The sequence below is a fragment of the Eriocheir sinensis genome, unplaced genomic scaffold (assembly GCF_024679095.1).
Source record: "Eriocheir sinensis breed Jianghai 21 unplaced genomic scaffold, ASM2467909v1 Scaffold501, whole genome shotgun sequence".
Taxonomy (NCBI): Eukaryota; Metazoa; Arthropoda; class Malacostraca; order Decapoda; family Varunidae; genus Eriocheir; species Eriocheir sinensis.
The window spans coordinates 15,283-30,000 of record NW_026111834.1 but is presented as its reverse complement, the minus strand read 5'-3'; the positions used below and the strand labels follow the sequence as shown (position 1 = coordinate 30,000).

Sequence of the window (14,718 nt, the reverse complement as noted above, 5' to 3'; positions counted from 1 at the left end):
TCCCTTCCCTTCCTTCCTCGTCACCTTCCTTACCTCATTATTCCTTCCTTTATCATTATTTCCATTTTCCCTTCCCCTTCCCTTCCCTTTTCTTCCCCCTCCCTTTCCTTCCCTTCATTTTCGTCCCTAATTTTCCCATTCCCCATTCTCTCCTCTCCCTTTTCCTCCCCTATTCCTTCGTCCCCTTTCTCCCCTTTTCCTTATTTTCTCTCCCCTTCTTCCCTTCACCCTCTCTCCCTTTTCTTTAAACTTTTCCTTCCCCATCTCTTTTCTTCCCTTCTCCCCTTCCCATCCTTCCCATTTTCCCTTCTTCTTCCCTTTCCTCATCTGTATATTTTTTCACCTGTCTTCCCTTCCCCCTTCCTTCCCTTCCTTTTCCGTCATCTTCCTTCCACTATCTTTCTTCCCCTTTCTTCCCCATTCCCTCTTCCCATTCCTCTCCCCTCCCTCCCATAACTACTCTCTTCCTTTCTTTACTCTCCTCCTCTTCCCTCTTTCTTTTCTTCCCTTCTCTTTACTGCCCCTTCTTTTCTTCCCCTTCCCTCCTTTCTTCTTTCCCTCCCATTCTTTTCCTTTTTTTTCTTCTTTCTTCTCTTTATTAATTATTTTACTATCTTCCTCTTTTTCCTCTTCCTCCTCTTCCCTTCTTCCTCTTCCTCCTCTTCCCTTCTTCCTCTTCCGTATATATTTTCTTCTTTTTTTCTTCTTTTACTGATTCACTATTATTTTCCGTTTCTCTTTTTTTTTATTCATGTTTTTCCTTGTTTTATATTTTCTCACTTCATTCCTTTCCTCCTCCTCCTCCTCCTCCTCCTCTTCCTCTTCCTCCTCCTCCTTCCTCCGAGTCAAACCGAATGAATGAGTTACACCTGTTTTATTCAATCTTCCGTTCTCTCTCTCTCTCTCTCTCTCTCTCTCAACATTCCCATACCAAACGGTAATGTGACATTTGCAACGGAGAGAGAGAGAGAGAGAGAGAGAGAGAGAGAGAGAGAGAAAACGGACTTACAAGGAATATAAAGAAAACGTAAGATGGATTTGAACGAAGGGAGGAGGAGGAGGAGGAGGAGGAAGGGGGGAGGAAGAGGAGGAGGAGGAGGAAGAAGAAGGTCGTAGGGGGAAGGGGGGGAGAGGGTAACAGATCAAGGAGGATGAGAGAGAGAGAGAGAGAGAGAGAGAGAGAGAGAGAGAGAGAGATGCCAAAGTTGTCGACCACAGTGCCACTTGAGATTTCGTGAGCGGCGGATGAGAGAGAGAGAGAGAGAGAGAGAGAGAGAGAGAGAGAGAGAGAGAGAGAGAGAGAACAGACAACAGACAAACGTGAAATTAGTGAACTGTAAACAACCCAAAAAATACGACTGAACCAAAAAAAAAAGTGAGAAAATTTTAAAGAAAGAAAAATTAAAGAAAAAAAAAAGGCATTATTAAGGTGTGTTGCAAACGTGTGAATGTTAATTAGGGCAGGTGTGTGTTTCCCCAAGGTGTGTGAGTGTGTCGTAAAAGTGTTGCGCTAATGTGTTTTGCGTCGAGTGTTTCCTAAAAAAAAACATAATTAAGAAATATACGAAAAGAAGGTGTGAAGGGAAATAGGAAAATTGGGTCACGTGTTAAAAAGAAAGAAGAAAGAAAGAGAAGAGGAAGAAAGAAGATAGTAATGAAACTGGAAGAAAAATATATAGATACGAAAAGAAGGAGTGAAGAAAAATAGGAAAATTGGGTCACGTGTGTTAAAGGGAAGAAAGAATAAAAGGAAAAAGAAGAGGAAGAAAAAGATAAGTAAGGAAATAGGAAGAAAAATAAAGGGAGGAAGAGAGAAGGAGAGGAGGAAGAATGGAAAGATAGGAGAGAAAAATAAGGATGGAAGAAAGAAGGAAAGGAGGAAGCATAGACGGATGAAAGAAAAAGAAAGGGAGAAGGAAAGGAGGAATGATGGAAGGATTGAAGTGGGGAGGAAAGGAGAGAAAGAAAGAGAAGGAAAGGAAAGATGAAAAGGGAGGGAGAGTAGAAGGCTTAAAGAGAGAATGAATGAAGGAATGGAAGGAGAGAAAGAGAAGGAAAGTAAGAAAGAAAGAAGGAAAAGAGAGAAAGAAAGATAAAAGGAAAGAGTGAAAGATTAAAATAAACAAGGAAGAGGGAGAAGAAAGAAGAGAAAGAATGAAGGAATGAAGAAAGAAAGGAAGGAGAAGAGAAATAAAGAAAGGAAGAAAAGGGAAAGTGATGAAAAGTGAAAGGGAAAGTTGTTTGCGAATGGAAATGATGTGCAAAAAAAGTTAAAAAATATAAGAAAATAAAAATAAAGGAAAATATAAATGAATAAATTGTGTGTGTGTGTGTGTGTGTGTGTGTGTGTGTGTTTGGATATGTGTGTGTGTGTGTGTGTTTGGATATGTGTGTGTGTGTGTGTGTGTGTGTGTGTGTGTGTGTGTGTGTGTGTGTGTGTGTGTGTGTGTGTGTGTGTGTGTGTGTGTGTGTGTGTGTGTGTGTGTGTGTGTGTGTGTGTTTGATATGTGTGTGTGTGTGTGTGTGTGTGTGTGTGTGTGTGTGTGTGTGTGTGTGTGTGTGTGTGTGTGTGTGTGTGTGTGTGTTGAGATGAAGAACGAGAACACGACAAAAGGAGAAGAAGAAGAAATAGGGGAATGAAAGAGAGAAAAAGAGAAGGAATGAGAGAAGAAGAGAGAGAAAGAAAACGAGAGAATAAAACATAAATAAACAAGAAAAAAAAGAAGGAATAGAGAAGGAAAATAAAAAAAGAATAAAGAGCAAATGAAGAAAGAAGGGAAAATAAGATAATGAACGAAGAAGGAGGAGGAGGAGGAGGAGGAGGAAGAAGAAGGGGGGTAGAGAGGGTAACATAAAAAAAAAAATAGGAAAAGAGGAAAACAAAATAAAAAATGAAAAGTATAAGAGAGAAAAAGAAATAACGAATGAAAGGGAATAAGAGAAAGAAAAGAAGAAAAAATCAGAAAAAACGAGGAAAGGAAAGGAAAGGAAAAGAGGAATAACACAAAATAAAAAAGAGAAAGAATAAAAGAGAAAAAAAATAACGAAGGGGGGAATAAGAGAGAGGAAAGAAAAGAAAAGAAAATCAGAAAAAAACAATCAATATGTACATCAACAAAAACAAAAACAACAACAAAAAAAAAAAAAACATTAATCCCACACCCCCACCTATCAACACCTCACCAAACACACACACACACACACACACACACACACACACACACACACACAAATAACAGGTGACATCTTACTAATGACCCGCAATTACCTGGCGTTACCTGAGCGCTTCCTTCCCGTCATCACCTGCGGTTTGTTGATGCCACTAATGAGAGCCTTTGCCTAATCACCCGGAAAGATAATGACGGAGAAAATGGTTAATGAGATATGTTAAATTAGATGATAGGGTGTTGATAGCAGAGAGAGAGAGAGAGAGAGAGAGAGAGAGAGAGAGAGAGAGAGAGAGAGAGAGAGAGAGAGAGAGAATGCTAAATAAGATGATGAAACGATGGTAAGAGAAATAGATAGATAGATAGATAGATTGCAAGAGATAGATAGATATAGAGATAGATAGACATATATAGATAATGCTAAATGAGATGATGAAAGGATGGTAATAGAAGAAAAATAGATAGATAGATAGAAAGAGACAGATTGATAGATAGAGATAGACTAACACACAGATAGATTGATAGATAGATAGATAGATAATGTAATAAGAATAGTAGAAATAGGATAAATAGATAGATAAGGAAAAGTTAAAATCATATCCAAAACCCTAAATCCCACTCCTTAAAACCCCTATCTACGAATCCAAACATCTACAGTACTCAATCCTTTTATAAACCATCAAGTCCCTTATACAGAGAATCCAAGCCTATTAAAACCCTCTTGAATCCCTTATACAAATCCTTCTACTTAAAACCCAATCAACTAATCTAACCATCTCTACAGTACTCAATCCCTTTATAAACCATCAAATCCCATATACAGAATCCAACCCAATTAAACCCTTCTTGAATCCCTTACATAAATCCTACTTAAAACCCCTATCAACATTTCCAACCGTCTCTGCACTACTAAATCCCTTCATAAACTATCAAATCCCTTTTATAGAGAATCCAACCCTATTATAAATCCCCAAATCCCTTATATACAGACTTATCTCGAAACGAACAAACGAACACATGCTTATAAAGAGTCCAGACCGTCTATAAAGCACTGAATCCCCTTCCTATAGAGTCTGATCCGCCTAAAGAGCATTGGATCCCTTTATGGAGAGTTGAATTCCTTTGTATAGGTGTGAGTGAAGGAGGGTTGGGCAGGGCCGTAACCCCTTAAGACCTTAGCCGTTAGGTGTGTGCGTGTGTGTGTGCGCGCCCTTGATCCGTGGGGGGGAGGAGGAAGAGGAGGAGGAGGAGGAGGAGGTGAAATATGAAAGGTTGAAATAAGAAGAGAGAGAGAGAGAGAAGAGAAGAGAAGAGAAGACTATGGAGGAGGAGGAAACAAGAAAGAGAGAAGGCAGGAAGATAATAAAGGAGGAAGAGAGAGAGAGAGAGAGAGAGAGAGAGAGAGAGAGAGAGAGAGAGAGAGAGAGAGAGAGAGAGAGAGAGAGAGAGAGAGAGAGGAATGAGAAATGAGAGAAATGGAAAATAATTGTGGAGGAAGAGGAAGAAGAGAAGAAAGGAAGAAATAACGAAGAGAGAGAAAAGGAGAATATAAGGAAGAGGAGGAGGAGGAGGAGAAGATAAGTGGATATAAGGAAGAGGAGGAAGAGGAAGAGAATATTTATAGAAGTTGAGGAGAGGAGGAAAGGAAGTAGGAGGAAGAGGGAAGACGGAAGAAGAAGAGGAGGAAGAGGGAAGAAGAGGAGGAGGAGGAATGAGGAGGAAGGGAGAGATGGAGCTTTGGCATGTCCTGAAGAGAGAGAGAGAGAGAGAGAGAGAGAGAGAGAGAGAGGAATGTTAAGTTCGAGAGAGACAAACGTTAAAAGATTAATATTAAGACAAATAAACAATCTCTCTCTCTCTCTCTCTCTCTCTCTCTCTCTCTCTCGCAAGAGCTGTGTGAGGGCATTGAAACAGGTGAGGGAGAGAAAGGAGGAGGAGGAGGGGGAGGAGGAGGAGGAAGAGGAGGAGGAGGAGGAGGAGGAGGAGGAAAAGAGAGTGAATGTGTAAGGAAAGTTGAAACTGAGAGAATACGTTACTCTCTCTCTCTCTCTCTCTCTCTCTCTCTCTCTCTCTCTCTCTCTCTCTCACCTTATAATTAGTATTATTTTATTATTATCATTGGTACTTGACCAGGTGAGAGGAGGAGGAGGAGGAAGAGGAGGAGGAGGTGGAAGCTGCTTGCCTTGGAGGGGGGGGGAGAGAGAGAGAGATTGTGGTGAGAGAAAAGGTTAGAGGTGGTGGATAGTGAGAGTAATCAGGAGAGAGAGAGAGAGAGAGAGAGAGAGAGAGAGAGAGAGAGAGAGAGAGAGAGAGAGAGAGAGAGAGAGAGACAAAGGCCCCTTGTTACACTTGACTTGTTCTCTCTCTCTCTCTCTCTCAAATCCTTATATCTGGATCCAAGTAATTATTTTCTTTTTATTTTTTTTTATTTTTATTTATTTTTTTTTTTTCTTTATTTTTCTTTATTTTCTTTATTTCTTCATTGTATTTATCATTAATTTCCTTTATTCATTTATTTATTTGGTTATTTTTTGTTCCCTTGTTCTGAAATTATTGGCCAAGTGTTATTGAGAGAGAGAGAGAGAGAGAGAGAGAGAGAGAGAGAGAGAGAGAGAGAGAGAGAGAGAGAGAGAGAGAGAGACGCTTACGGGTGTGGCAGCCATGACGTCAGCCCTTGAGGAGGAAGAGGAGGAGGAGGAGGAGTGGACAAGAAGACGAGGAGGAGGAGAAAAGGTGTAAGAAATGTCTGAGGAGGAGGAGGAGGAGGAGAAAGAGGAAGAGTGGACAGAATGAGGAAGAGAAGATGAAAGGAAGAGGAGGAGGAGGAGGAAGAGAAAGAGGAAGAGTGGACAGAATGAGGAAGAGAAGATGAAAGGAAGAGGAGGAGGAGGAGGAGGAAGAGAAGTGTGAGGAGGAGGAGAAGAGAGGAAGAGTAAGGAAGTAAAAGAAGAATTAGAGGAGAGGAGGAGGAGTGGATAAAGTGAGGAAGAGAAGATGGAAGAAAGGTAGGAGGAAGAGGAAGAAGATGATGAAGAAGAGGAAGAAGAAGAAGAAGAGGAGGAGGAGGAAGAAGAAGAAGTAGTAGTGATAGAAGAAAAAGAAGAAGAAGAGGAAGAAGAAGAAGAAGAAGAATAGGAGAAGGAGGAGGAAGAAGAAGAAGAAGAAGAAGAAGAGAAGAAGACGTAGTAGAAATAGAAGAAAAAGAAAAAGAAGAAAAGAAGAGGAGGAGGAGGAAGAGGAAGAAGAAGAAGAAGAATAGGAGAAGGAGGAGGAAGAAGAAGAAGAAGAGAAGAAGAAGAAGTAGTAGTAATAGAAGAAAAAGAAAAAAAAGAAGAAGAGAAGAGGAGGAGGAGGAAGAGGAAGAAGAAGAAGAAGAAAAAGAAGATGAAGAAGAAGAGGAGGAAGAAGAAAAAGAAGAAGAAGATGGAGAGAATGAGGAGTAAATGAAGAAGAAAGAAGAAATAGAACAAGTGAAGGAGGAGAAAGAAGAAGAACAAGAACACAAGGAGGAGAAGAGGAGGAGTAGTAAAAGAAGGAAACACGAACACATTGAAAAACAGGCCACATTAAACCGATTCTCTCATTACAAGGTTGCCCGCTCTGGTACGCACTTTGATCAGCCCGACAGCCACTTCGCGCCCTTCACATCACGTTCAGGATCAAAGCACTTCAATATACGTACGTTCACTTCACTCCGGACGCGGCGAAGGAACGGTCGATGTTATTCTTGAAGGCGTTGATGGATTTCACACTGACAAGATTGCAGGAAGGATATTGCAGTGGCGGATAACTCTGAAAAAAAAGTTTGTCAGGTATAGATTTAAGGGTAAGGGGATGACGAGGAGGAATAGGGAGGGATGGAGGAGGAGGAGGAAACAAGGGAAGCACGGAAAAGCAGGCATTGATAGTTTCCTCACTGACTAATTTTGCAGGAAGGTTGTTGCTGTTTCGAATGACTCGGTTTGGAAAGGGGAAGTGGGGGGGGGGTGATAATGAAGGGGTAAAGAAGGGGGGTAAATGTGATTGACAGTGCCCATCCCCGCCTTTCCCTACTCCATTCCTTTCCCTGCCCCTTCCTTTCCCCTTCTTTCCCTTCATTTTCTCCGTTCTTTTCCCTTCCTTTCCTTCCTTCCTTCCTTCTAACTTTCCCTTCATTTTCTCTTCATTTTCTCTGTCCTTCCCTTCATTTTCTAACCTTCCTTTTCCCTTCCTTTCCCTTCTTTCCCTTCATTTTCTCCTTTCTCAACCTTCATTTTCCCTTCCTTTCCCTTCATTTTCTCCTTTCTCAACCTTCATTTTCCCTTCCTTTCCCTTCATTTTCTCCTTTCTCAACCTTCCTTCCTCCCTTTCCCTTCCCTTTCTTTCCCTTCATTTTCTCCTTTTAACCTACCTTTCTCCTTCCCTTTCCCTTCTTTCCCTTCATTTTCTCTTTTCTCAACCTCCCTTTCTCCCTTCCCTTCCCTTCCTTTCACCCTTCAGTTTCCCCCTTCTTCCCTTCCTTCCCTTCCTTCCGAATTTCTTTTCCTATTCCCTTCCCCTTCCTTTCCTTCCCCTCCTCTCCCTTCCTTACCCATTCTCTTCCTCCCTATCCATCCCATTCCTTCCCTTTCCTTTCTTCCCCATTCATTTCCTCTTCCTTCCTCTCCCCTTCTTCCTTCCTTCCCCGTTTTTTCATCTTCCCTTCTAAAAAAAAATGAAATAGAGAGAGAAATGTGTTTGAAGTTGTCTGTGTTTTGTCTACTCTCTCTCTCTCTCTCTCTCTCTCTCTCTCTCTCTCAAAACATATGACAGTTTGTACCACACGATAATGCCTAAGAGAGAGAGAGAGAGAGAGAGAGAGAGAGAGAGAGAGAGAGAGAGAGAGAGAGAGAGAGAGAGAGAGAGAGAGAGACGCTGACGATAGATTTACGTGACTTGAGCTTGAGACCTTCACTTAGAGAGAGAGAGAGAGAATGTCCACGCCTACAGCATAAACATTCTCTCTCTCTCTCTCATCTTCATCTTTATATCCCCTTTTTTTCCTTCCCGTCCCTCCCCTAAGAGTAAAGGAGGAGGAGGAGGAAGAGGAAGAAGAAGAAGAAGAGGAGGAGGAGGAGGAGATGTTATTATTGGAGGGGAAAGATGTTTAATTTTGGCCCTCCTCCTCCTCCTCCTCCTCCTCTTCCTCCTCTTCCTCCTCCTCTTGCTTCCATTTCCTTCTTTTGTCTCCTTTTCATTATCTTTTGCATCCTTTCTTTGTCCTCTCTCTCTCTCTCTCTCTCTCAGGGCATGTTCTTCTTTGTCTTTTTTATAATTTTTTTCATCTTAATCTCCTCCTCCTCTTCCTCCTCCTCCTCCTCCTCCTCCTCCTCCTCCTCCTGTTCCTCCTCCTCCTCCTCCTCCTCTTCCTCCATTCTTATTATCTCCTCCTTACTGTCGCTTTCTTCTTTCATAATTTCTGAGAGAGAGAGAGAGAGAGAGAGAGAGAGAGAGAGAGAGAGAGAGAGAGAGAGTGAGAGAGAGAGAGACGCCCATATGGTCAGTGACTGAAAGCGGAAACTGACCTTGACCCCTCTCTCTCTCTCTCTCAGGGAAGAAATTGAAATAGACAAGTAGGTATGTAATTTTGTAGGGGAGGAGGAGGAGGAAGACGAGGAGGAGGAGGAAGACGAGGAGGAGGAGGAGGAGGAGGAAGAAGAAAGGAGGAAGGAAACGAAATTGGTTCAAAAGTCGCAAAATTGTCTTGAGAGAGAGAGAGAGAGAGAGAGAGAGAGAGAGAGAGAGAGAGAGAGAGAGAGAGAGAGAGAGAGAGAGAGAGAGAGAGAGAGAGGGAATTAATTTTGTTTAAAGATTAATATTGTGTGTGTGTGTGTGTGTGTGTGTGTGTGTGTGTATTTCGTCACGTGATATACTTACACAAACATACACACACACATACATACATACATACATACATACACATAAACAAACATATATCTGTTGTCTTAATTTTCTTTACTTTATATCACCAAAAAAAGACAAACAAAAAACAACAACAAAAACAATTGAGTGCCACTAATATAAAAGAATAAAGAAAATAATATAAAAAAAATCGAAATTAATTGAAAAGAAAAAACGAGAGAGAAAAAAGGAAGAAAAAGAAAGAAAACACGTGAAAGAAAGAAAGAAAAAGAAAAAAACGAAAATAAAATGAAGAAAAGAAAACAAGACCAGTGAAAGAAAATAAACAAGGGAAAGAAAACGGGAAGAAAGACAAAGAAAGAAAACGGAAATGAAATGAGAACAGAAAACGAGACCAGTGAAAGAAAATCAACGAGGGAAAGAAAACGGGAAGAAAGACAGAAAGAAAACGGAGGACGGGACATTGCCGTGAAGCATAGAAAACGGGAGACACTTGAGGATTGGAACCACGCTGTTGGCCCTCTCTTCTACCTGTAATTCTCCTCTCCCTGGTCCTATCTACCTCATCTGTCTCTTCTACCTGTAATTCTTCTCTCCCTGGTCCTATCTACTTTACCTGGCTCTCTTCTACCTGTCTCCTCTACCTGTCATTCTCCTCTCCCTGATCCTATCTACCTCATCTAGCTCTCTTCTACCTTTCTCTTCTACTTGGTTTTCTCCTCTCCCTGGTCCTATCTACCTCATCTGTCTCTCTTCTACCTGTCTCCTCTACCTGTCATTCTCCTCTCCCTGGTCCTATCTACCTCATCTAGCTCTCTTCTACCTGGCTTTCTCCTCTTTTTGAGCCTGTCTACCTAATCTTTTCAACCTTATCCGGCTCTATCTACTACCTGTCTCCTCTACCTGATTTTCTCCTCTCCCTGGTCCTGTCTACCTTATCTGGCTCTCTCTTCTACCTGACTTTTTTCTGGTCCTATCTACCTCATCTGGCTCTTCTACCCGTCTCCTCTACCTGACTTTCTCCTCTTTCCGGTCCTGTCTACCTTATATTTTCAATCTTGTCAGTCTCTTCTACCTTACTTTCTCCTCTTTCTGTTCCTGTCTATCTTATCTCTTCAACATTATCTGGCCCTCTCTTCTACCCTAACCTTATCTTCTGTCAATTTCTCCTCGTTCTCACTCTCTCTTCTAATTAGCTCTCTCTTCTACCTTGGGTTTCTCCTCTACCTGTCCACCCCTTACCTGCCCCTCTCCTCTACCTGGTCTCCTCAGCTATCCAGACCCTCCTCTTTCTTGTTCTCTCTTCTACCTCTCCTCTACCTGTCTCTTACGTGGTCCTCTCTTCTATCTTACACTCCTCTCTGATTCTCTCGTACCTGTTTTTCTCTTCTACTTTGGGTGTATCTATCAGGCACCTCTTGTTCAATCTCAACCATTCTTCTCTTCTACCTGGTTTTCTCTTCTACTTGACAATCTCTACTACCTGCCTTTCTCTTCTATATTTGGTCCTTCCGTCCTGTCTAACCTTACCTGACCTCCTGTACCTGTCTCTTTTACCTGGTTTTCTCTTCTACTTCCACCTGTTTCCCTCTCTTTTTTTTTCACTGGTATTTCTTTTACCTGACATTCTCTTCTACCTTCTCGTCTACCTGTTTTTACCTCCTTTTCTCTTCTACCTGGCCAAGCTCACCTGTTACCTGTCTGCCTAATGGGTCTTGAGGCGGGCGTGTAATATGACTTGCATTCTCGGGCTTAATATTTCTCCTGCTCCTCCTCTTCCTTCTCCTCCTCCTTCTTCTTCCTTTACCTCACCTCCTCCTCCTCCTCCTCTTCCTCTCTCTCTTTCTTCTACGCTTCCTTCCTCTTCCTTTACTTTACCTCTTTATTCTCCTCCTCTTCCTTCTCCTGTTCTTTCTCTCCCTTCCTCTTTTTCTTCTTGTTCTTCCTCTAGTTGTTCGTCCTCCTCTTGTGCTTCTTCCTCTTCCTCCTCCTCTTCCTCTTCCTCCTCTTCCTTCGTTTTGTGATGTGGCTGAGTCCTTCTTCCTCTTCCTCTTATTTTTATTCCTATTCTAGTTCCTCCTCCTCCTCCTCCTCCTCCTCCTCCTCCTCCTCTTTATGATGTGGCCCTATGGTGTGGTGTGGCCCTGAGGTGGTGATATGGTCCTAGTGTGGCAAGGCATGGGACCACCACAACCACAACCACCACCACCACCACCATGTGTATAACCTTACGAGAATTAGCGGATTTTCTCAAAAGTGTAAAGTGAATGTATGTATAATCTATCTATAATTCATCTACTTATCTCTATCTATCTATCTACTTATCTCTGTGTATGTATGTATGTATAAACTAACTATCTATCTTTATCTACTTATCTGTGTGAATGTATGTATGTATAAACTATCTATCTATCTCTATCTACTTATCTCTGTGTATGTATGTATGTATAAACTATCTATCTATCTATCTACTTATCTGTGTGTATGTATGTATGTATAAACTAACTATCTATCTTTATCTACTTACCTGTGTGTATGTATGTATGTATGTATAAACTAACTATCTATCTATCTATCTACTTATCTCTGTGTATGTATGTATGTATAAACTAACTATCTATCTTTATCTACTTATTTGTGTGTGAATGTATGTATGTATGTATGTATAGTGAGTGTGTATACGAAGAGATAGGTACACACACACACACACACACACACACACACACACACACACACACACACACACACCTTTCACTTTCTTCTGCACCTGTCTGTTTTTTTTTTTTTTTTCATTAATTAATTTTTTTTACCTGTTTTTCATTAATTTCTTTATCTTATGCATTTTTTTTCATTAATTATATACCTGTTAGAGCTATTGAAGGGAGTAATTTGTAGGCTAATGGTCAGGATGTTGTTGTTAGTAGTAGTAGTAATAGTAGTAGTAGTAGTAGTAGTAGTGGTAGTAATAGTAGTCTTAGGTTTGTTTACTTATACATCATCATCATCATCATCATCATTTCCTTAGTCCTTCCTTTCCCTTCCCTTCTCTTCCTTTCTCTTCCCTTCTCTTCTATTCCTTCTCTTTTATATATCTCATCTCCCTCCCTCTTCCTCCTCCTCTTTCTCTCTGCCCTCTTTCACTCCTTCCTCTCTCTCCTTTCCCCTCTTCCCTTCTCTTCCTTTCTCTTCCTTTCTCTTCTAGTCCTTCTCTTTTTATATAGCTCCTCTCCCTTCCTCCTCCTCCTCCTCCTCCTCTTCCTGCCCTCTTTCACTTCTCTCCTTCTCCCTCTTCCCCTTTCTCCTCCCTTCCCTTCCTCTCCCCTCACTTCACCCCTTCACCCTGTCACACCTCATAACCCTCCCATCACGTGACGCCCACTTCACCCTTCACCCCTCCCCTTCACCCCTTCCCTTCTCCTTCCCTCTATATCACAAGGCATTCTTTCATCCTCCCCTTCCCCTCCCTTCCTCTTCCCTTCCTTTCTAAATAGCTCCCTCTTTTTCATTTCTTCTTCCTCCCCTTCCTTCCCCTCTTAACATTTTCTCTTCCTCCACCTTCCTTCCTTCCTTCCTTCCTTCCTTCCTTCCTTCCTTCCTTCCTTCCTTCCCACTCTTCCTCTCCCATCAATCTTCTTTCCCTTATCTTCCTCCTCCTCATCCTCTTTCCCCCCCCCCGTCTCTCTTCCTTATCTCTCCGTCACCCCAACCACCCCCCCACTACCCCCATACTGTTCCTCACCCCCGTCACCCTACAACCTCCCCCCACAATCTCCCCTCTAACCTCTCCTCTTCTTCTTCCTCACCCCAAAACCTTTACCATTTCTCACCCCTCACCCCCCCATCACCCCACAGCCACCCCCCACAACCCCCCTTCTTAAAATCTTCCTCACCCCAAAACTACTATCTCTTTCCCCCCCCCCCCTCTATATCACCCCACAGGCACCCCCCACTAACCCCCCCCCCTCTTCTCCCCCCACAGGCAGGTCAGGTCAACGCCACAGCACGAGCGAAGACGACGTGGTCACCAAGGGCTACACCAGGACCCTGCACCACGACGCCCCCGCCCCCCACGGCCCCCCCGCCCCCCCGCGGTTCGAAGACGCCCACCTTACAATCTGGCTGGTCACCCCTCACAAGTATGGGCTGGCGGAGGGCGGCAAGACGACCCCATCCCTGCCTCCTCCCCCTTAACCCCCCCGAGAAAACGAAGAAGGAGGTGAACAATGTGGAGAAGATCAGGACCTCGAAGGAGAATGGAAGAGGTGGAGGAGGAGGAGAGGAAGAGGAGGAGGAGGTGGAGGAGGTGGAAGGGGTGACGGAGGAGATGAAGAAGGAGGTGGATTTGATTGTTAGTGAAAGTGTTGTGTTGAAGGATGCCAGCAAGGAGAAGGATGCAAAGGATACCAAGGATGATAAGGAGGCGTCCCCTACCCCCCTCAGGCCCCCCAGCCCCCCAGTGGAACCCCAGGGAAAGGAGGGGAGAGTGGAGGAGGGCGTGGAGAGAGCGAGGCGGGTGGGGCATTCAAAGGAGGATAGTGAGGTGGTGAACACACTCCTCAGGGACACGATCCTAGGCGTGGCGGGGGGGAGAGGGGGTGGGGGGTGGGGCGTGGAAGGGGGTGAAGGGGTGGAGGAAGGGGGCGTGGAGGAGAGAGGGGTGAGGGGGTACAGACGGTCATGGGAGGAGAGGGAGAATGTGACACGAGTGGAGATGAAAAACAAGCAATCTCGCCCCGCGGCATCCTACACTCCCCCGCCGCCACCCCCCCCGCCACCCCCAGCAGACACCCCCAGCGACCCCCCCGTGGACTTGAGCCCTGCCCACCCCCTGTCGCCCCCCTGTGTGGAGATGTGGTCGTAGGAGGCGTGGTGAGTGTCCTAAAAGCCGAAACTGTGTATGTGTCAAGCCTGAGGATCTCTCCCAACTTGAGGATTCCCGTAAGGATCCCCGTAGGACCTCCTCAGGGGCCGACAGCTCCCCCGAGGACAAGATCAAGCAGGATATTGATCTGAGGGAGGAGGACAAACTGGAGGAGGAGGAGGAGGAGGAGAAGGAGGAGGAGGAGGAGGAGGTTGAAATAGATGAGGTTGGGAAGGTCAAAAGACAGCTCTTCCCTGACCTCTTGGCGGAGTGCGACGGGGGGCGCGGGGGGGTGGGGAGGGGGGAGAGCGAGGAGGCGGAGGACAGTATAGGGGTGATAACTCCCTGAACTCCCCACACCCCCGCAGCCAATCACCCCGCCGGACATCCCCTCCTCACCCCCTCAGCCACCCCTCACCCCCCCTGAGCCACCCTTCACGCCACCTGAGCCTATCATCTCCCCACCGCCACCCCCGATCATACCTGGGGAGGAGGAAGGGGGGGAAGGAGGGGAGGGGGGAGTGGAGACCGCCCCCCCACCCCCCCTCAGCCCCAGAACCCAGTCCCTCGCAGCCCTGGACGCTCTTATACACGGGACAGCCCCAGGCCCCCACGGAGGAGCCCCCAGCAGGCCCCCTGCCCCAGGATCTGGCCCGCGCCCTGCCCCCCCAGGAAGACGAGGAGATTATGCATGACCACACTGTTATCTCCGCGCAACACAAATTACAGGTGAGTGTTGAGAGAGAGAGAGAGAGAGAGAGAGAGAGAGAGAGAGAGAGAGAGAGAGAGAGAGAGAGAGAGAGAGAGAGA

At 44.5% G+C, this 14,718-nt stretch overlaps 1 protein-coding gene across 1 annotated transcript in view; it reads left to right on the top strand.

The window, feature by feature from the left end:
• Window positions 1-13,238, top strand: part of LOC126992803 (integumentary mucin C.1-like) — a 39,663-nt gene extending 26,425 nt beyond the window's left edge. Inside the window, exon 5 of the mRNA XM_050851643.1 lies at window positions 13,027-13,238. Coding sequence (XP_050707600.1) covers window positions 13,027-13,238 — 212 coding nt within the window. The remainder of the gene's footprint in view (window positions 1-13,026) is intronic.
• Window positions 13,239-14,718: the final 1,480 nt, after the last annotated feature.